Here is a 22,329-nt window from a genome sequence, read left to right on the forward strand (position 1 = left end):
CCTTAATTTGTTAATGTGGTGTATCACATTGATTGATTTGTGTATATTGAAGAAACCTTGCATCCCTGGGATAAACCCCACTTGATCATGGTGTGTGATCCTTTTAATGTGTTGTTGGATTCTGTTTGCTAGTGTTTTTTTTTCAGGAGTTTTGCATCTATGTTCATCAGTGATATTGGTCTATAATTTTCGTTTTCTGTGACATCATTTTCTGGTTTTGGTATCAGGGTGATGGTGGCTTCCTAGAATGAATTTGGGAGTGTTTCTCCCTCTGCAATTGTTTCGAAGAGTTTGAGAAGGATCGGTGTTAGCTCTTCTCTAAATGTTTGATAGAATTCGCCTGTGAAGCCATCTGGTTCTGGACCTTTGTTTGTTGGAAGATTTTTAAATAAGATTTCAATTTCATTACTTGTGATAGGTCTGTTAATATTTTCTAAGTCTTCCTGGTTCAGTCTTGGAAAATTGTACCTTTCCAAGAATTTGTCCATTTCTTCATGGTTGTCCATTTTATTGGCATATAGTTGTTTCTAATAGTCTCTTATAATCCTTTGTATTTCTGTGGTGTCAGTTGTGATTTCTCCATTTTAATTTCTAATTTTATTGATTTGAGCCCTCTCCCTCTTTTTCTTGATGAGTCTGGCTAAAACTTTATCAATTTTGTTTATGTTCTCAAAGAACCAGCTTTTAGTTTTATTGATCTTTGCTATTGTTGTCTTTGTTTCTATTTCATTTATTTCTGCTCTGATCTTTCTGATTTCTTTCCTTCTCCTGACTTTGGGTTTTCTTTGTTCTTCTTTCTCTACTTGTTTTAAGTGTAGGGTTGCATTGTTTATTTGAGATTTTTCTTGTTTCTTGTTGTGAGACTGAATTGCTATAAACTTCCCTCAGAACTGGTTTTGCTGCATCTTATAGGTTTTGGGTCGTCCTGTTTTCGTTGTCATTTGTTTCTATATATTTTTTATTCTTTGATTTCTTCAGTGATCTCTTGGTTATTTAGTAGTGCACTGTGTAGCCTCCATGTATTTGTGTTTTTTACAGTTATTTTCCTGCAGTTAATTTCCAATCTCATGGTGTTGTGGTCAAAAAAGGTATTTGATACAATATCAGTTTTCTTAAATTTTCCAATGCTTGATTTGTGACCCAAGATGTGATCTATCCTGAAAAATGTTCCATGTGCACTTGAGAAGAAAGTGTATTCTGCCACTTTCGGGTAGAATGTCCTGTAAATATCAATTAAGTCTATCTGGTCTATTGTGTCATTTAAAGCTTGTGTTTCCTTATTTATTTTCATTTTGGATGATCTGTCCATTGATGAAAGTGGGGTGTTTTAAAGCCCCTTACTATTACTGTGTTACTGTCGATTTCTCCTTTCGTGGTTGTTAGCATTTGCCTTATGTATTGAGGTGCTCCTATGTTGGGTGCATAAACATTTATAATTGTTATATCTTCTTGGATTGATCCCTTGATCATTATGTAGTGTCCTTCCTTGTCTCTTGTAACATTCTTTATTTTAAAGTCTATTTTTATGTAATATGAGTATTGCTACTCCGGCTTTTTTTGATTTCCATTTGCATGGAAAATATCGTTTTCCATTCCCTCACTTTCAGTCTGTATATGTCCCTAGGTCTGAAGTGGGTCTCTTGTAGACAGCATATATATGGGTGTTGTTTTTGTATCCATTCAGCCAGTCTGTGTCTTTTGGTTGGGGCATTTAATCTATTTACATTCAAGGTTATTGTCAATATGTATGTTCCTATTACCATTTTCTTAATTTTGGGGGGTTTGTTTTTGTGGGTCTTTTCTTCTCTTGTGTTTCCCGCCTAGAGAGTTTTCTTTAGCATTTGTTGTAAAGCTCGTTTGGTGGTGTGGAATTCTCTTAGCTTTTGCTTGTCTGAAAAGCTTTCGATTTCTCCATCGAATCTGAATGAGATTCTTGCTGGGTAGAGTAATCTTGGATGTAGGTTTTTCTCTTTCATCACTTGAAGTATATCCTGACTCTCGCTTCTGGCCTGCAGAGTTTCTGCTGAAAAATCAGCTGATAACCTTATGGGGATTCCTTGGTATATTATTTTTTGTTTTTCCCTTGCTGCTTTTAATATTTTTTCTTTGAATTTAATTTTTGTTGGTGTGATTAATATGTGTCTTGGTGTGTTTTTCCTAGGGTTTATCCTGTATGGGACTCTCTGTGCTTCTTGGACTTGGGTGACTATTTCCTTTCCCATGTTAGGGATGTTTTCGACTATAATCTCTTCAGATATTTTCTCAGACCCCTTCTTTTTCTCTTCTTCTTCTGGGACCCCTGTAATTTGAATGTTGGTGCATTTAGTGTTGTCCCAGAGGTCTCTGAGATTGTCTTCAATTCTTTTCATTCTTTTTTCTTTATTCTGCTCCTTAGCAGTTACTTCCAATATTTTGTCTCCCAGCTCACTTATTTGTTCTTTTGCCTGAGTTATTCTGTTATTGATTCCTTCTAATGTATTTTTCATTTCAGTTATTGTGTTGTTCATCTCTGTTTGTTTGTTCTTTAGTTCTTCTAGATCATTGTTAAACATTTCTTGTATTTTCTCAATTCGTGCCTCCATCTATTTCTGAGATCCTGGATCATCTTTACTGCCATTACTCTGAATTCTTTTTCAGGTAGACTGCCTATTTCGTCTTCAGTTATTTGTTCTTGTAGGTTTTTAACTTGCTCCTTCTCCTTCATCTGTGACATAATTTTTTGTCGTGTCTTTTTTTTTTTTTTTATGAGTGTGATTATGTTCCTGTCTTACTGGTTGTTTGGCCTGAGGCTTCCAACACTGGAGTTTGTAGCCTGTTGGGTAGAGCTGGGTCTTCATGCTGAGATGAGGACCTCCATGAGACCTCCCTCCAATGAATATTCCCTGGGGTCTGAGGTTCTCTGTTAGTCTAGTGGTTCAGACTTGGAGCTACCACCCTGCCCGACCCCTGGCTCATGAACCAAGATCCTGTAAGCCACATGGGGTGGAAAAAAAAAAAAAAAGAACAATAACAAAGTTAAAAAAATATATTAGACTAGGAAACTAACAGGTATGTTAGAAAGAATATAAAAGTAAAACTATAGATGAATCAACAACTGGAAGGTATAACAGTATCACAATAGTAAAAAAAGAGGAGGAGGGAAAAGAAAAAAAATGGGAGGGGGGCCCTTGGCTGTGGAGGGTGGGGCCTAAGCAAGGGTGAGGTTTGGGCCTGGGCAGGACATATGCTTCGGACCCACAGGGCTGGAAGAGGCCCTGGGGGCTGTGAGGGGTGGGGCTTAGGCTCAATGGAACAGAAGGGGCCCAGGCTTGCCCCTCACCCCTGGTCTCAGAGGGCGGGAGACTTCACCTGGGAGCCCAGCAGGCTTCCTGGGCTCAACTGGGTGGGACAAATGCCCTCCTCTCTGTTCCTGACCCTCCAGTCCAGAGGGCCTCTTCCACCTGCCTCTCCTGTTCTCCCCTTGGCCTCCTTCCTATGCCCCCAGGACCAATGCGGCTGGGCGCAGTGGGGGGTCTTGGAGGGCAGCGGACTGGCCTGGGAGCTCAACAGGCTCCCTGGGCCCAAGTGGATGGGGGAAACGCCTTCCGCTCCTCTCCCGCTCCTCTCCCGCTCCTCTGGGAGGGCCCCTCCCTCCTGCCTCTCCTGATCTCTCCGGTCTCCCTCTTATGCCCCCAAGACCCACATGGCCTGCACAGGACTTTGGAGGGCGTGTACCAGCCTGGGAATTCAGCAGGCTCCCTGGGCCCGAGTGGGCGGGGCGATTGCCCTCCACTCCTCTCCCTCTTCTGGATGGCTCCACATGCCTGCCTCTCCTGATCTCCCCGGCCTCAGGGATGCTGATCCTGTCTGGCTTCCACTTCTTCTCCCCACCTCAGTCCCTCCACATCCTATTGGTTCACTTGGGGGTTCCTCCCGTCTCCTTGGGTGTCAGGGTACCCCACCAGCGGCCAGCTCGCACCCTAGTTGTGGAAAGACGCTAACTCTGCATCTTCCCACACCGCCATCTTGACTCTGCCCCATATACATATATGTATATATATATATACATATATATATATATTTTTTTTTTTTTTTTTTTTTCGGTGCACGGGCCTCTCACTGTTGTGGCTTCTCCCATTGCGGAGCACAGGCTCCAGACGCGCAGGCTCAGCGGCCATGGCTCACAGGCCTAGCCACTCCGCAGCATGTGAGATCTTCCCGGACCAGGGCATGAACCCATGTCCCCTGCATTGGCAGGCGGACTCTCAACCACTGCACCACCAGGGAAGCCCTGTCCCGTATATATTTTAAATGAAAAAAAAATTAGGTATTTCCTCTCTTTATTATAGTAGAGCTCTAATCAACCAGAAGAAGAAAGAATTTTACAAGTTGTTAACAAAATATATCAGATACTCTCTTCTGGAAATATATATATATATATATTTTTTGGTTAAGACGTACATATATTATATCAATATAGAATTAAGAGTAGTATTATATTTGCCACGGGCATTATGTTCTATTGCCATTGTGAACCTGTGGTGGCCCATGGGTTAAAAAAGATTGAGAAACAATGAACCAGGATTTCGGCACTTTGAGACAGGGCTCACTGGATGTACCATCCACCAAGCTGGATGTAGCTTGGTGGGCAGCAGTGTGATGTTCTAGAAAGAACGCTGGCCTCTCAAATCAGAAAACCAGGATTTGAATCCCACTTAAAAATTTGTTCAGTGACCCTTGAACAAGTTAGTTCCCCTATCAGACCTTCTTGCATCATTAATTAAATTGGGATAAAACAATAATGACTTCACGTCATTAATATGTGGCACGTCTGCATGCACACACATGGACAACAAAAAAAAACCAAGAAAACATGTAGCACCATGCTGGTACATGGTACACAATTTTCCGCCATAACATTCTTCATCTTGCTTAGGTGGCATAATGCTCTGTAGATAGTAGGTATGCCAACACTTGCTTACTGAATGAATCAACACATGAATGACTGAGAACCATTGAAAAATTCCTTGCTTTCTGTTATGGTGTTCAACTTAGTGTATCCAGAGAACTGACTGAAAATAACCTTTTTCCTGATCATCTCTAGGTGTCTGAGTAAAAAAGCAACAGTAACACTTCCTCTCTTCCTTAGTTATGTACCTTAAGAATATGTGAACTAAATATGCTAGGAGATCTTATTTTATTTTACTTAACCATTTAATTTATATTTTAATTCAATTTAATTTTAGATAGGCCCCATGACACATAATCTCTGGTTCTCCAAGTATTCTTAGCTCATCCCTGTTGTAGTAATGTGTATTGAGAGCTCAGCCTTGTCTTGCTTACCAGCCTTCTCCCATACAGAGAGAAGTATTTCTCATATTTCAGAGAACATTCTGGAAGAATGTTCATAGTTTACAAAAGTAGTTATGTAACTGGTCTTATGATTTAGAAAAAGAGATTAAAACGTAATAAAATATGAAGAAGCCATATCTTAAGAATGGAATTTTGGATGTTAAAACTGTATTATGGAAATAAATATAGTTTTAAGCAATAACTTGTACTAATTTGCTTCAAAGAAAAAATATTGAAAAGAATAAGAGTTATTTAAATTAGCATACCATTTATAAATAGTTTCATAGTTAAAACTAAACACATTCAATTACAGTTTGGATTACACTATTGTTTTACCTAGCAAACCATTCAGGTTGATTCATACAAAACTAGGAAATAAATTCAACACAATCCATATTATAGAATCTGAATTAGAGAGGCTCAAATTTATTATAAGTACACTTATAAAGACTTTATGAAAAGATGCCACTTTGTGCAAATAAAAAGCATAAAATGTTAAAATTATTCTTTTTGTTTTTTGGATTTTTTATTTGGCTGAATCTCACAGTTCTGTGTTTCTAAGGTCTTTTAAGGCATAGTTTTCAGTTTAGTGTTCATTGTTAGTGTTTTGGTGAAGGCGTTCAACGAATTTTTGTGAAATTTAGGAAGTTTAAATGTATGACCTATAATATATTACAATTCAGAAGTTTGAAGCTAAAATCTAGGGAAATCTAGGCGTGTTTTTAAAATAAGCTCTAATAATTCAAAAGCTATTTGTGATACATTCTGGAAAGGCAAATTTGTTGGCTTTATTTTTTCCAGGGAGCTAATTTGTACCAGATTGTTAGGATATAACCAGACATACATTTCTAGTGTCTGCTTTTTTTAAAAAAATTGTGTGTTACAAATACTCCAAAACTAGAGTTAAAATAAACAAAAAGTTGAGTCAGGAATACTTCTCATTTAAAAAATAATCCTGGAATTTTGGAGTAGAAAGAGACTTTAGAGTTTATTTTTTCCAACTTCCTCCTCCTACTAATGAGGGAATTAGTCCCAGAAGGGTAAACTGACTTGTTTAGAGTCCATAGCTTGAAAAAGAAAAAAAAAAGGGAAAAGGTTTCTTTTTCTTCTATACTTGGTACAGGAATTACTCAATAAATAATTACCAAGAGGGAAGTCAGCATGGCATGAGATATGTATTATTGTGAATTTATTAATTAGCATTTTGGTTCTTCTGTAATTGACTAAGGAGACTGGTTAAGGTAAGTTTTTCCCCATGAAATAGAGATGCTGGGAGCATGCAAGTTCTTATCCCAGATCCTGACATTCACCACAATGATGCCATCCTGGGAACACTCCTGGGCAGAAATTTTCAAGACGATTTAACGTACACACATTTGAAATAAAAGGTTTGGGGAGGGGTATATTTCATTTGAAAATAAAAACAATATTCTGATTTGATTTTGAGCACAGTATTCATTTTTTAAAATCCAAGAAACATTAATGACATTTGCATTTCCTTTTTAGAAGTTGAGAGATTTTGAGGCATAAGTCAGCTAGTTTTCTCCTTACAGCACCCCTCTGTTGTTTTGGAATCAACCATTCTTTCTTTCAACAATTATTTATTGAACATTTCAGGCATATTCCAGGCATAGTGGTAGTTTATTAAAATATTAAGTTAAAAAGACTTGGTCTCTGTCTGAAAGAGGAAGGGAATTTATTCCATGAGAGGTTACAGTACACTATTATTGCTCCAAATTTTCCCTTGCCATCTATACTTTCCATTATAAAATTTGACATAGTAGTCATATAGTAGAGAAAATGATAGATAGAAATCACAGGAGTGTTTCACTGCATTTATTTATCCATTTATTGAACAAGTATTTATTGAGTACCTCCAATAGACTTTGAGAGTACCTACTGTGTTCCAGACACTGGGCTGTGTGAGTGTGGGGTATACCAGTGAGTAAAACATTCAGTGATCCTGCCTTCATAGGGATTACATTATAGTGGGTGACACTAACACTAACAATGACCAAGAAACATAAGAAATAAACAAATGACAGAGCATGTTAGAAAGTGTTTAAAAAAAAACAGAAAGGTAGAGTAGGGAGATCACATATGTGGAAAGGAGAGAAGAAAAGAGGGCGTAATTTTAAATAGTGTGGTCAAGAAAGGTCCCATTGTGAAGGTTACTTTTGAAGAAAGACTTGAGGGTAGTCGAAATAAAAATCCAAGAATTAGGGTAACCATAGGGTTTGAAATTTTACATTTATTTCAAGTCTATTTTGTTATATGTGTACTTCCTGACCAGAGGATGCAGACGATGGTAGACTCAGAGCTTTATTCTTCTCTTTCTTTTCTCTCCTATTAGCTTTGACTTACACAAGGAATGGTATTTCCACTCTATTTTCTCTTTTGTACTTAAATAAATGTATTTCATATGATTTTTGTCCATCTGTAAGAACAGAGTTTACTTTGAGAATTTCCTCTTGACAGTCGGATGCAGTGTGTAGCATAATTTTATATAATTCATTGTTTCTTATAAACATAAAAATCCGTGTATTGCCATTTTTAGAGTGACTTAGTCATCTCATTTTGGGCAACAAATCAAGTTATTTTCCCTTTGAGTCATTGAATCGTCGATTCAGATAAGAAAATGGTTTCTTAATATTCTTGATTGACTTTATCATGATTTTAAAATAAAAGTATTTGTTTCTTACAGATTGTATTTCTGGCATCTGCATATGCAAGTCCCCAACTCACGGAAGAGAGCTGTTCAGCCGTGGCTGCTGTCACACATTACCTGTATCTTTGCCAGTTTAGCTGGATGCTCATCCAGGTTGGTACCTCCTTTCCTCCCTCTGCCCCCTTCAGCTTTCCAATGTGTCTGGATGGAGTGGCCTTTATATCTGATATTCTTTATACTGAAATGGAAGTAATTCCATATATCCGTCACTGCATTCCCAGGAGATCAATGCAAGAAAAACCTTATAAGCTGTACAACATTAGAAAGTGTAGTGAATTTGAGGAAATGAAAAGAAATCTAGTAGAGTTGGAAATAAGAGAATGGTAGGAGATGAGGCTTGTGATGCAGACCCTATAAGGCACAGTAAGAAATTTTAACTTTTTTTCTATGAGAAGTCATAGAATTATTTTTAAGCTAGAGAGTGACATGATGAGATTTGGATTTTAGAAGGAACTCCCTGTTTGTAGTGAATTGAGTTCAGCAAAGAGTTGACATGGGAGCCAATTAAGTAGCTTTAGCTGTATTCAGGGGAAAGAACGTGGTGGTGTGAACCAAAGAGGGAGCAGAAGAGACAAAGGGAAGTGAACAGCTTCTAAGAATTGTTTTTTTAAACTAGAACTATAGGATGTAGAGATTGGTTATAAAGAACGCAGAAGGTGGAACCAAGGATGTTACCCAAGTTTCTGGCATGAATGAATGGGTAGATAGTGGTGCCTTGAACTAAAATAATGATCCCTGGAGACTGGGAGAAGATGATGGGTTATTTTTAAGGACATGCTGAGTGTGAAGTTCTTGTGTGATCTCCAATGGAGACTCAGGGAGAAGTGGAATATGCAGAGCTAAATCCCAGAACAGAGGTCCATGCTAGAGAAATACATTAGACAATTACTGACTTAGAGTTGGAAAATGGAGCCATTGCTTTGGAAGAGATCACTTTGGGAGAGAGTACAGAGTGAAACCCAAAGAGATCTAGCATACTCTCCTGAGGAGCTAGTAAGGGCTGGGGAGAGATTTGAACTCTCCTTTTCTGACTAAAGTCCCAAATTCTCTCTATTGTCTAATGCTGATTTGCTTGATAAAGAGGCTGATGTGAGAGTTGGATCCACTTAACTACTATTAATGTCACTAATTCAATAGCTCAACTAAGATGCTGCCTTCGAAAGTGATTTCTGCATGGTGGTATTGTTCCATCTATCATGTGATAGAAATAGTTTCATATGTGTTTCTGAGTACGCAGGTGAAGTATACTATGTAAACAGATGCATTCAGGCTCTTGCATATTCTTTTCTCTTGTTGAATAAGAAGGATGTGGGATGTCTACCATCTGGCAATATTGGAGGAAGGTGAGGTGATACTATTAGTAGAGAATACCATAGAGATTCAAGGAAGGAATCTTTCCCCAAGTATCATATTATAGTTGTCTCTGAAGGAGAAAACTGAACTGTTTAGTTAATAGAACTACTTGGAACAATTGGAGGCCTGCATCTGGGTTTGAATTCTGGCTCTGTTATTACCTTTGTAACCTTAATCAAGTTATTGACTCTCTCCAAGGTTTGTTTCTAAATCTGCATATGGAGATAATAATTCCTATCTCATAGAATTATTGTTTTATAGCTCTTTGAGCAGCTCTAATTATGGAAAATTTATGGTGTTCTCCAGTCCCCCACCAAACAATTAAAAAATAAATCTAAACCATACAACATAAAATAAATACTTGCTGAAATTACAATAGCATTTGCAAGATTTTCTGACTCCCTTTAATAGTTTATCTAAGTTGAACTTTTTATGTGTGCCCTGTGTATGTTGTCATTTATCTTCCTGAACTGAGGTCCGTAGCAGTTTGCTGAAGGTCTTTGTCCATGTCCCTGACCTATTCAGTTCTTGATGAATGATCTGGATGAAAACACAGGGAGCTGTCCTATCAGGTATGCAATGATACAGAGCTGAAACAAGCTAAAACAGCAAGCTGCCTGTGTTAAGAGTACAGGTGGAACAAATATAGAAAACCTGTACTGCGACAGCTTGAAAATGAGAGTGCAAGAGACATAATCTGATGGGGGTTAATGTAAACAACTTGAAATTTTAATTTAACCCAAACTCAGTAGCAATCAAATGTGTAACCAGATTGCTTAAACCATAGCAACTACAGTAACTACAAACACAACACAGACCTGGGTTACATTAATAACAGTATGGAGGCAGCTGGGGGAGCCATGTTTAAATTATAATCTACAATAGTCAGACAACCCTGGCACCCTGTAACCACTTTCAGCAGGAATATTAACCAGCCAATGAGAAGTTGGAAGACAGTCCTATAAGAAACTTGGAGGCAGCTGGAGACAACTGACCTGGAAAGAACTTAGTGAGATGTGATGGCTGTCTACAGATACTGGGAGGGCTGCTACAGGAAAGAAAGAATGGACTATATAGCTTCATTTGGAAGAACCGGAACAAATTGGTCAAAAATTAGGGAAGCAAATTTTGAATCACATTAAGAACTTTTGTAGTCAGTAAGAATTTCAAAGTTGAAAAAGCTATGTCTAAAAGTAGAGAACGTCCAATCACTGAAATATGTTCAAAATGGGGGAAATGACCAACTTTCAAATATGTTGTAGACAGATTTCCTGCTTTAGGGGATGGCATATAAAATTTCATCCAACTTAATAGAGATTGCTGTATTCTGTATGTCTTCTTCCAGTTTTGAGTAAATATGATTGTGGATGATGCACATTTAGTAAACTAATTAGATTTCTGTATGGCTAATGGTTTAGGAAAACTATTTAAAGTACCAGTGAAGTTTAATGTGTTTCAGATGGTACACCACACACTTTCATGGTCTGTGGTGTGACCACAAGGGAAAAATTCAATAACTTCTGATTCTAGGTAGGTTACCTCTAATGAGTTACTTTGTGGTCAGAGGTTGTCGCCTTTACTAACCTGTGTTTTCCTGTTTATAAAATACTGTCTGCTAAAATCTTTTTTTTTTTAATGAGAATTCATTTTTAAAACATTATTTAAAAGATAAGACTACTGTTAATCCAATCTTGTTAGTCAAACAGTTGAAAAAATTGAAAGAATATTAACATTTCAATAATTCTACTTTGTATTTCTAGCAATGTAGGAGAGAAATTGATATATGTATGTGTGCATAGCTTATGATGAAAAGTTAATCACTAACTTTTAATCATTGAGCTAAGCATGCAAGAATTATTTATTTTGATCTGTATTATATCTTCAATCTTAGAATAAATACATTTAAATGAATTTATCTTGAAAAGTTATTTTACTTTTACATCATACTTTTAATACATTGTAGTAAAAAGGGATTCTATTTTAGAGTAGCTAAAGAGCAATTTTGTTGGTAAACATGTTACATAACTTGCCTGAGCCTAGATTTTCTTATTGAATGATTAGATTTGTAATAACAATACCTCTCTTTGAGGATTGTAAAAAGAAAAAATGAATGAATACATGGAAAGAGCTTGGAATGATTCCTGGTACAGACTGCACACTCCTTACGAATTTACCCATATTATCAGCTAAGCAAATATGTAGACTAATAATTCTTAGATTTTGAAACATGTTGAAATACTCTGTTTTTCCAGTATAATTTACACTTTTTTTTTTTTTGCAAAAGAGAATTAGCTTGATATAGGAGAACGAGAGGGCTGACAGTGTGAGGCAGACATGAGCTGAAAGCCTTAGCAAGCTGATAACCTCTAACCTCTTTACTGAAGTGCACGCGTGGCTCATAGCAGGCTCCAGACCAGAGCTGGTGGCCTTGACTGTTTCTTTAGACGTCCCCTTTCCTGAGTGTTTCTTTAGACTTCCCCTTTCTTTGACAGGGAAGTCACACTGTGCATGATGGGAATAGAGTAACAAATTATTTTGCTTATTTTTTTAGAAGTATACAACTCACAAATTCCTTTTTGCCCATGGAAATTGAGTTAGCCTTCTGTTTGCTCTTCATGTAAGATCACTCTGAAATTACTGAAACAGCAGGGTTATGTCTACTCTAAGAAAAATTGACAGTGAGAATTTAAGCTCTCCTGGTTCTTTTGCTCTATTTTCCTAGTTATTGTTCTAACTTTTGTTTCTTTTTTCTGTTTTGATTGGCTTTCATTTTAGAAATAGCATATACTAATTGTACAAAACATAATCAAACACTATAGAGAAATATTAAATGAAAAGTACATCTATTTCTCCCTCTTTCATATGCTCTCCACTCTCTGCTCTACCCTCAACCCTACTCCCAAAGTTAAACACTGTTAATGGTTTCCTGTGTATGCCTCCATATATATTCCACAAATATATATTTATAAATATATAAAGAAGCACATGTGTGTGTTTGTGTGTATATATGTTTACATATAGTGTATATATATATACTATATATATATATAAGTTTACCGCATACTGATATACTTTTTTTCCTCTTCTATAATATGGTTATTCCATAATTTTTTTTCTGATTTCTATTAATGAAATGCTGGTTGTTTCCAGTTATTTTTGCTATTATAAACAATGTTTCTTGGAACATCCTTACACTCTGAATATTTGTTTATTTACAGAATATCCATAGAATAAATCCCTAGAACTAATGTCTTTGCTCTTAACATCTACGTGAAACATGCTGCCAGATGGATTGCCAGACCATGTGTGAATTCATGCAGGAAATAAATCACAAGTAAATTATTTGAGATATTAGTATATAATATAGGTAAATAGAAACTTAATTTTGCCTGTATATTCATTTGGCCCAGGTTTATGATCGTTTCCTGTCACCAAGTTAAATTATATAATAATCTGCTTCAGTTATGATCAGTATCCAAGCCTGGATTGTCCTTGCAGTCTGTTCATTTCATGCCGAGGGGCACAGCTTACTCAAAACTATAACGTTTTATTTTGAAACTAAAGCTTACTTGAAGAACATATTTCTTAAATGGTAGAATAAAGTTAGAAATCATTTCACACTTGTACTTGAGCATTCATAAGGACAACAGACTGGTAATTATCAAGATAAAAATGATATATCCAGGAAATACTGAATTCTCCAATCCTCACAAAGCCTTATAAAATTGTTAAAAGGGAGGATAACTGGAACAAGGACACATGGTAACATTTCTTAGACTCTCCTCTGAAATGAATGACTAAGAACATATGGTAATGACAGGATTAATAGCATCCGTGATCTCTGACTGAACTTGTTGCTGTATATCAGTGCATGGTTTCTGGTGACACAATTAATAACCAAATATTAAACAACAGGCTAGATTCCAATCTTATTCCACATATCATGAAAATGTATGGGATTCAAGCAGCCTATTTTAACTTAAAAAAAGAAAAGGCATTTCTCCTTTATATTTTATAAATACAATATGTATTATATTAGCATATATTATATGAGCAAACTAATGAATCTGTGTTTATGGAGCATAGGAAAGCATTTATGACTTATTACCATCAAACAGTTAACGCAGTATAGCTTCAATTTTCCTGTACAGACGCTTGGAAGATAGTAGCGGTAATCACTGAAAATGTTACTCTAAAAATAAATAGACATGTCTGTATACGAATGTAAGTAAATATGCTTATAGACACACCATCTTTTAGTTTATTCCTATCTATATTTGAACTAAATTGTATCTGGGTAATTCATTTGGTTGGTTTGCATCTTAATCAGAATCAGTTTAAATTCTAACAGCCTCAATTCCCAATTCTGAGAAATACACTTCTCCTGTCCTCAGTTTCCTCCTGTATTAATAATAATAATAATAAAACTTAGGAGAGCAGTTGTCTTTATTAAATGAGATATAGCTTAATGTGGAGTCCACATTTATTAACCAATTAGTAAATACTGATTCCATTCTTCTTCTCCTAAACTGTTGTATTTAACATTTGTAAGTTTCCACCAGTTTAACATTGACCCCCTTCATTAGGAGTTCAATCAGATCAATTCTACAATTCTTTCTGAGAAGGTAGTATATAAATGGATAAACTCAATAACTAAACCAAATTATGAAATTGTTATTAAACTCAATGAAAACTGTTAAATATTGAAATTGTGTACATCTTCGTTTATTTGATACTTCTCAATGAAGATTGTATGCAGAGCATTTTACTAGGTACTACAAGGTATACAAAAATTAATCTACCATAGCTCACAGATATGTTTCAGCCATTTCTATTCTGATTAAGCCCTTTATAAGTTCTCATTTAGTGCTGGCAAAAACTGGAGAGGGAGAGAGAATGGGTTATCTCCATACTTGAACCAGGAAAATACATCTCCACGGGCACATACAATGAGTGCGGGAAAATGAGGACAAAAAAATAAGCTCTCATGGAAACAATAATATTGTCAGCATTTGTGTGACTTTCTATGGAAATAAATCTTAACCTTAGTCTTCACAAGATGCTTTGTTCTATAACTAACCCAAATATGAAAAAGCTATGTTTTTCTCTCGCTGCCTCAGCTTCCTTATCTCTAAATAAGATGTCTTGAGATGGTCCATAAGATGGTTCTAACAAAGTGTTTAACGCCTAGAGATAGAAATGTAACTGGAGACCTAGGTACTGAAATTTCGATTCACATTTAGTCTTTAGCAAGAAATATGTTAATGTGGTAAGCTGTGCTCAGTCAGTATGAAGCATGTTGGTGAGAGTGACACCTTTAACTTATACTGAATTTTCATAGTTCTTTTAGTTCTAACATTGGATAAACACAGATACTGAGGCACATATGCTATATATCTGGCAACATAAAAATATTATGCAAAGATAATGGTCTCTTGATACTCTAACCTTCGATTACAAAGGAGGAACCACGATTACAGGGAAAGGAATGTATCTCAAATGTTCCACTCCCACCTTATTGTGGAGAATGGCAGTACTGGAGCTTTTAACCCAAGTGCTTCAGAGGAGCAATATATGCCTCAATGTTTTTAGAACAATGAAGAAAAACTAAGTTAATCCAAGCAAACTTTCAAATCATAAAAGGAATAATAAGCATATAGGCTAACTCATTGAACCCAAGTTCTGTAAGTACAGTTGGACCTCAAGGAGCTGTGAGCAGGAATGAAAGGCTTTGTCCCTTCTTCTCTGCAAACACACTTTCTCTCTTCACTGTGCCTTTGGCTACTCCTACCACTAAAGTTCATATGTTTTCTTTTCTCAGTTGACCAGCTTAACTATCACAAAATTTCAGGGAACTCAATGAGAGATGATTGGTTCAGCCTGGGTCAGGCTTTGTCGCCAGATCCACAGCTGTGGGCAGAGGAACAGGGTCATGAGCCCACCCTGCATATGTTGGCAGGGGGTGGGGGAAGGTAAGGAGGGAGACAGGGTTCAGAGAAGAGCGCTGATGGCCTAGGCATACATCCCAAAATATACCTACCATACATACTATATTAAAATATTTTAAATTTCAAGTAAAACTTGAAGTGAGTTAGTCAACACAAATCTTAGGTTTAGGCCATATGGTATTTCCAGAATAATTAGATGTTGTTTCATTACATAGTGTTTCCATTCTTTAGCAAAAAAAAAAAAAAAAAAAAAAAAGTCATATAGTGGTAAATACTGTCCCTAGAGTATACCTCGATGATTGGATTCTTTTGAGAAGGAAAGAGATTTTTTTTTTTTAATTAACAAAAGCTTACGACATTTGGAGCTTGATTTGCTTAACTGAGTATTCAAGAATCAGTGACCCTGTACCTTGAGCTCTTTAGAGCAGAAGCATTGTGTGTGTAAATCTAACAAGCAGTTACATTTGTCTCAGTCTTATCTGAGGCTGTGGTAAAGGTCAGACAGTTGCTGAAACGTTCAGTGATTCTAAAAAGTGTAAAAGTGGACATTTTGGAAATGCCCCAATCTTTATCATGATGAATCAATTTACAAGTCATTTACCAATCTGTGCGCTCCTTCCTGATTCTTCCACCGACTGCACCACTGAGTTACCATGTTATAAGGATACATACAACATCGATTTAAAATAAATAATCCGTACTTTTATTTTGGAAATGGGTTAATCATCCTTACTTTGCATGAATTTTCATTCTCTAAACAGGCAGTATTGACCACTCCAGCATCAGACACTTGATACAGTCCCACCTATTTGAGTCATGTCCCTACACTAATAATAGAAAGGAGGAAAAAAGCCTCTTGGACCTAATAATTTTTAAAAAGAAGTTAGAACAAATTTACATAAGCAGCAACTCAAAACATCCTTCATAATTTCAGATAGATGCAGATGTACATAAAGATATGGAGTGCTGACAGGAAATAAAATTCAGAGACAAAAATCTTCAAGTAAGCAAACATTTTTATCCTTTCCTGGTTTAGGCCAATCAATACTAATCCTTCAAGGCTACTTTGGTTCAGATAGAATCTTACCTGGAAGCCTCAGTAAACTATCTGAAAGCCTTCCTAGGAACATTAAGCATGTTGTTTTTCACATAGAAGAGTTTCCATTGTATCACTGCTTACTTTTGGTCTTTATTTATCTTTTGTTTTTCACACTGTCCGACATCCTAATAGGAGATTTAAGTGAGGTGGTCACATTTTTTAGTGCTATGTGCTTAGCACTTTATATGTAGTGTCTTATGTAATCTTTATAATAGCTTTGTTGTACACATGAAGAAACTGAGATTGTTGTCACTTGCTCTGGGATTGTTGTCACTAATGTATAAAAATATACATATATGATTAATCTGTACTCACACGACAATATGAAATTGAGAAAGGGGTTTATCTAGTGGATAAGCATCATGTGTGAAATATATATGATATGACTTTCAATGTTGTTTCTGTAATAAAAGATAATTAAACATAAGTGATCTCATGGGAAAAGAACACTAGAAGGCAGAATGTATAAGTTCTAGATTTGGCTTATATACACGCTAGGTGTGATTTGGGGCCAGTAGTAACATTTCCAGGCCTCGGATTCCTTCTTCTGTTTATCTAATGTATCCCTTCATCCCCCTCACTCTTTATATACATTTGTCCCTTTTATATTTTTATCTTAAGAAGATAAGAAATAACATATAAAGTATGATATAAATTTAAATGTTTTCCTTAATGATTTCTTCCCATTTGTTTGGAAAGTAAGATTCAAGAAGGTAAATACTCCTACCACCTCTGTTACTGTTATAGCCCCAGTGCCTGGACGGGCCTTTGAAATGCAGTAAGCACTCAATAAGCATTTATCAAGTGAATGAATGAAAAAGAGAGAGTGTAAATTGAGAAAGGAGAATGGCCGCAAAGCCTACCCCATCACAGTACATTTTTCTCTGTGCAAACATTTTCTGTTTACTTGTCTGTCTCCCACTTGGGACTAAGACTGGAGCTGTTGTCACAACTATATCCCCATTCCCTGGAACAAGTGTCTGACTCTACCACATGATAAGCCCTCAATAAGTAAACATTGTTTAAAAGTCTGGGACATAGGACTATTTACTTCATTATCATCATGAAGCTGTTCATATAGAAAGTAAGTTTGAGTATCTGTGTGTTTCTTCAAAGACATTGACAGAACAATCACAGACGATTATGACTGAGTCAAATCGTCATAATCAAAACAAATTAAGCAAAATATAAAGTACAGTAAATAAACTAAGTATTTACTAATGTTTTCAGACTTTTGAGATACCGTGAATTTCTCGGGTATATGAAAAAAATGAATGTGTGAACTGACTTAAAAAATCAAATCAAAACTATAGTTATTGAGTAGAGCCTGGCCCTTTGTTGATCTGTTGTCACTCTTTATGCCTAAGCCAGGTGAGTGTGTTTCCTGTGCCACTAGACCAGAGCCTGTTCATCTTATGTTCTGCTTCTTTCCTTAGTCTGTGAATTTCTGGTACGTGCTGGTGATGAATGATGAACACACAGAAAGGCGGTATCTGCTGTTTTTTCTTCTAAGTTGGGGACTTCCAGCTTTTGTGGTGATTCTCCTCATAGTTATTTTGAGAGGAGTCTATCATCAGAGCATGTCACAGATCTATGGACTCATCCACGGTGACCTGTAAGTACATCCAGGCAGAGCACACTGCCTCCTCAGCCTTTCTGTATCCAGGCAGCTTTACTGGTAGAAGGTGGGAGCAGTTGACTAAGGGATCTGACTGAAGGAGCACCATGAAGACCTTTGCCTTCCTGCCACACCTTCTAAATCTCTAATTATCTCTATAAATAAGAAACTATTGCCTCTCCAGTTCCTTTGATAGGTGCAGTTTTCTCAGGTGAATTGGTGTATCAAACAGTTCACAGCAATTTATACTTTACCATAATTTAGTTTGTTAGATTGGGACAAACAGAAATACCTAGTGAAATCAGAGAACTATGAAAATTTTGGTGAAGAATAGAATCAGTGACAAATTTGGAGTGTGGCATGTTATCTAAGGAGTCTGATATTTGGGGCGGGTGGATGGGGAGCACGGCAGGCACCATCATTCATAAAATCCCTAAATACCAAAAGACTATCAGAGTGAATGGAGTGTCTGCAAAAGTACATGGGAAGGAGGCAAGGTCAGCTGGGTCCTTCTGATAGATTCTTATTAAAGTACACTGTAGTCTTGAAATCTAACGGATCTTTATACACACATATATATGCATGCCTTAATCCTGAATCTGGTATCTTACAAATTTGAGGACCCCTCAGCCCCTTTTATTGACTCCACGTTAAAAAAAAAAAAAACAACTTTGTGTAATAAAGCTTAATCAACTCCCTTGGTATAATGAGGATTTAGAGGAAAAAGTAACATTTCTAAATAAGAAAGAATAGCCTAGTCACAATCTTATGAAGACAATATTACCTAATTATCTCACAGGTTATTGTGAAGATAAAAATTAGTTAATAGATGTAAAGAATCTTTTAAAGTAAAAGTACTATATAAGCAGAAGTCATTTTCATATTATTATTGCCTCTGATCAATTATGATCATCCATTATTTACTTAATCAACACTTGTTATTGATGTATGCAGATATACTTCACACGTGGGCAATCGCAGACTAATATCCCATACCACATTAAACCAAAGGAGATGAGCTATATAATACACACACACCCATTGAGATACCATATGTAATAATTTAGTCTTTTTATTACAATTCAGTAAGATTCCCTCATACTGATTAATTTATAGCATTACAATAGTATTGAAATATAGTATTATATTTTGTTGATATAAAATTCTAAAAGCCTGATCTTGTAGAAGGGAATGGTTGTATCTTTTCACAGTTATGTTATGACATATTACTACTCCTGGCATTAATTTAAACCTTGGACTGCCAGGATTAATTTCAGAAAGTTCTGCATCTTTCTTTGTCAAGTACAAAGTAACCATGAGACAAGTCCTGGTGGCCAGTAGCCATCTCTTTCATGAGCTCCCTGGCAAGATCAGAGTTATTTGGCAGCAGTTTTAGCATCACATGTATACACACCCAGTCTGGATAAATGGGTGTGTATCACCCGATGAAAGTGATGAAAGTGATGTTAACTAGAAGAAACTATCTCTTGATGCTTCTAAAAGGATTTTTAAGAGAGAAATAAACTGTTATACAAGAATGTCCAAATCAACTGACTCTTAAAATGTTTGCCTTCTGAGGCTTTTGCAGAAAGTTCTTTATTACCAGCTCAACTATAATAAATGCAATGTAAAATATATTAACCTTTACCCAATCTTAAAATTATAGCCTTATTCAACCAATAGCGACTAACCTTTGTAAGTAGTATAGGTTACTTTTCTTCTTCATTCACATAGAATACTCATGTGAATTTATTCCAGTTTTTAAGAAATTCTGTATTTTTGATATTACTTTAATCTCAATGTAAGAATAAATTACTGTGTTATTTTTGTAAAATATTGTATACTTATATCATCATTCAAAAACATGCCTTTTCTCTGGAGATGGTAGAATTTGTGGTTGTAAAATAACTGGACATCTGTTGTGCAGTGGTTGTTTTCAGTAATAAAACTTTCTTTTTAGTGAGGAATTTTCTCTAAGTAGATCTCTAGTGTATTAATATGCTCAAGTTGTTATATTTACAATGTTTTTGTCAACTTTTGGAACCAAAATTATGATAATTTCGTAAAACCAGGAAGTGATTGCTCTTTTCCTATTAGCTGAAAAAGTTTGCAAGTTTAGTGATATTTCTTCTTTATTATTTTGGAAGAAGTCACACAGGAAGCCAACTAGGCCTCAGGTTTTCTTTGTAGGAAGACTTTTAATTACAGATTCATTTTCTTGTAAACATATAGAACTATTCATATTTTCCATATGCAGTTCTTTCTGTGTCAATTTGATAAATTGTCTTTTTTTCTAGGAATGTTTCCATTCCATCTAACTATTCAAATTTTTTAGTGTTTGTAAGATCTGTAGTAATGAATCTTTTTTCGTTCTTGATATTGACAATTAGTGTCTTCTTTCACTATTTTTTCCTTTCCTCATCAGTCTTGCTGGGGTGTTTATGAATATTACTGTTTTTTCCCAAATTCAGCTTTTGACTTCTTGATATTCTCTGTTGTGCATTTATTTTAAATTTCATTTCAATTTCATCAATTTCTAGACTTATCTTCTTGATTACTTTTGGATTTTATCTGACTTTTCTCTTTCTTTATTCTATTTATCTTATTTATTTTATTTGCTTTGCTTACTATGTGCCAGGTACTATGTATTTATTTTGTTTATTTAAAAAAATTTCCATATATAATTTTGTAAGTTTAAGGTGTGATGCTTTGATACCCACATCTATTGTGAACTAATTACCACAATAAGGTTAGTTAACACCTCCATCACCTCACATAATTACCTTTTGTGTGTGTGTGTGTGTGGTTAAGAACATTTAAGATTTCTTCTCTTAGCAACTTGCAAGTATGTAATATTGTTAATTATAGTCACCATGCTGTACGTTGGATCCCCAGAACTCATTTGTCTTATGCTAGAAATTTGTGCCTTTTGACCAATATCTCCCCACTTTCCCCATCCTCAGGTCATGGCAACCACCATTCTAATCTCTGTTTCTATGAGTGCAGCTTTTTTAAGATTCCTCATATAAGTGAGATTATATAATATCTATCTTTCTCTGTCTAAAGTACTTCACTTAGCATAATGCCCACAAGGTCTATCCATGTTGTTGCACATGGCAGGCTTTCCTTCTTTCTTGTGGCTGAATAATATTGTAGCGTATTGTATATATTGCAATATATATCTCACATCTTTATGCATTCATTCATAGACAGACACTTAGGTTGTTTCTATATCTTGGCTATTGTGAATAATGCTGCTGTGAACATGGGGGTGCAAATATCTCTTCAAGATCCTGATTTCATTTCCTTTATATATATATACCGAGAGGTGGGATTGCTGGATCATATGATAGTTCTATTTTTAACTTTTTGAGGAACCTCCATACTGTTTTCTGTAGTGGTTGTAACAATTTACATTCCCACCGAAAGTATATAATCTTTATTATTTCCTTCCTTCTGCTAACTTTGGGCTTAGTTTTTTCTTTTCCTAGTTCCTTGAGGTGTAGAGTTAGGTTGTTTGAGATCTTTCTTTTTTCGTCATGTAGGCTTTTATCACTACAAACTTCATCTTAGAACTGCTTTTGCTGCATCCCATAAGTTTTGGTATAAGTTTTGGTATATTGTGTTCCATTTTTGTTTGTTTCAAGATTTTTTTTAATTTCCCTTTTGATTCCTTCTTTGACCCATTGGTTGTTTAGGAATGTATTGTTTAATTTCCACATATTTGTGAATTTTCCAATTTTCTTCCTGTAATTGATTTCTAGTTTCATACTATTGTGGTTGGAAAAGATACTTGATATGATTTCAGTCTTTTAAGATTTGTTAAAACTTTTTTGTGGCCTAATATATGATTTCTCCTAGAGAATGTTCTGTGTGCACTTGAGAGGAATGTATATTCTGTTGCTGTTGGGTGGCATGTTCTATATGTCTTTTAGGTCCATTTGGTCTAAAGAATAGCTCAAGTCCAACATTTTCTTATTGACTGTTTGACTGGGTGATATATCCATTGTTAAAAGTGGGATGTTGAAGTCCCCTACTATTATTGTATTCTTGTCTACTTCTCCCTTCAGATTGGTTAGTATTTGCTTAGTATATTTGGGTTCTCTGATGTTGGGTACATATATATTTATGATTATTATATCCTCTTGATAAGTTGACCCTTTATCATTATATAATGGCCTTCTTCATCTCTTGCTACACCATTTGAGTTAAAGTCTATTTGTATGATGTAAGTATAGCTACCCCTGCTCAC

The 22,329-nt window shown here is 35.8% G+C and overlaps 1 protein-coding gene across 1 annotated transcript in view; it reads left to right on the forward strand.

Annotated features, from left to right (window-relative positions):
* The window catches only part of ADGRV1 (adhesion G protein-coupled receptor V1), a 520,998-nt gene that overhangs the window by 345,237 nt on the left and 153,432 nt on the right, over positions 1-22,329 (forward strand). The window contains exons 85-86 of the mRNA XM_029215616.1: positions 8,036-8,152; positions 17,896-18,074. Of these exons, the coding sequence (XP_029071449.1) occupies positions 8,036-8,152; positions 17,896-18,074 (296 nt within the window). The remainder of the gene's footprint in view (positions 1-8,035; positions 8,153-17,895; positions 18,075-22,329) is intronic.

The sequence above is a fragment of the Monodon monoceros genome, unplaced genomic scaffold (genome assembly GCF_005190385.1).
Source record: "Monodon monoceros isolate NGI ecotype Baffin Bay Population unplaced genomic scaffold, NGI_Narwhal_1 Super_Scaffold_12, whole genome shotgun sequence".
Taxonomy (NCBI): domain Eukaryota; kingdom Metazoa; phylum Chordata; class Mammalia; order Artiodactyla; family Monodontidae; genus Monodon; species Monodon monoceros.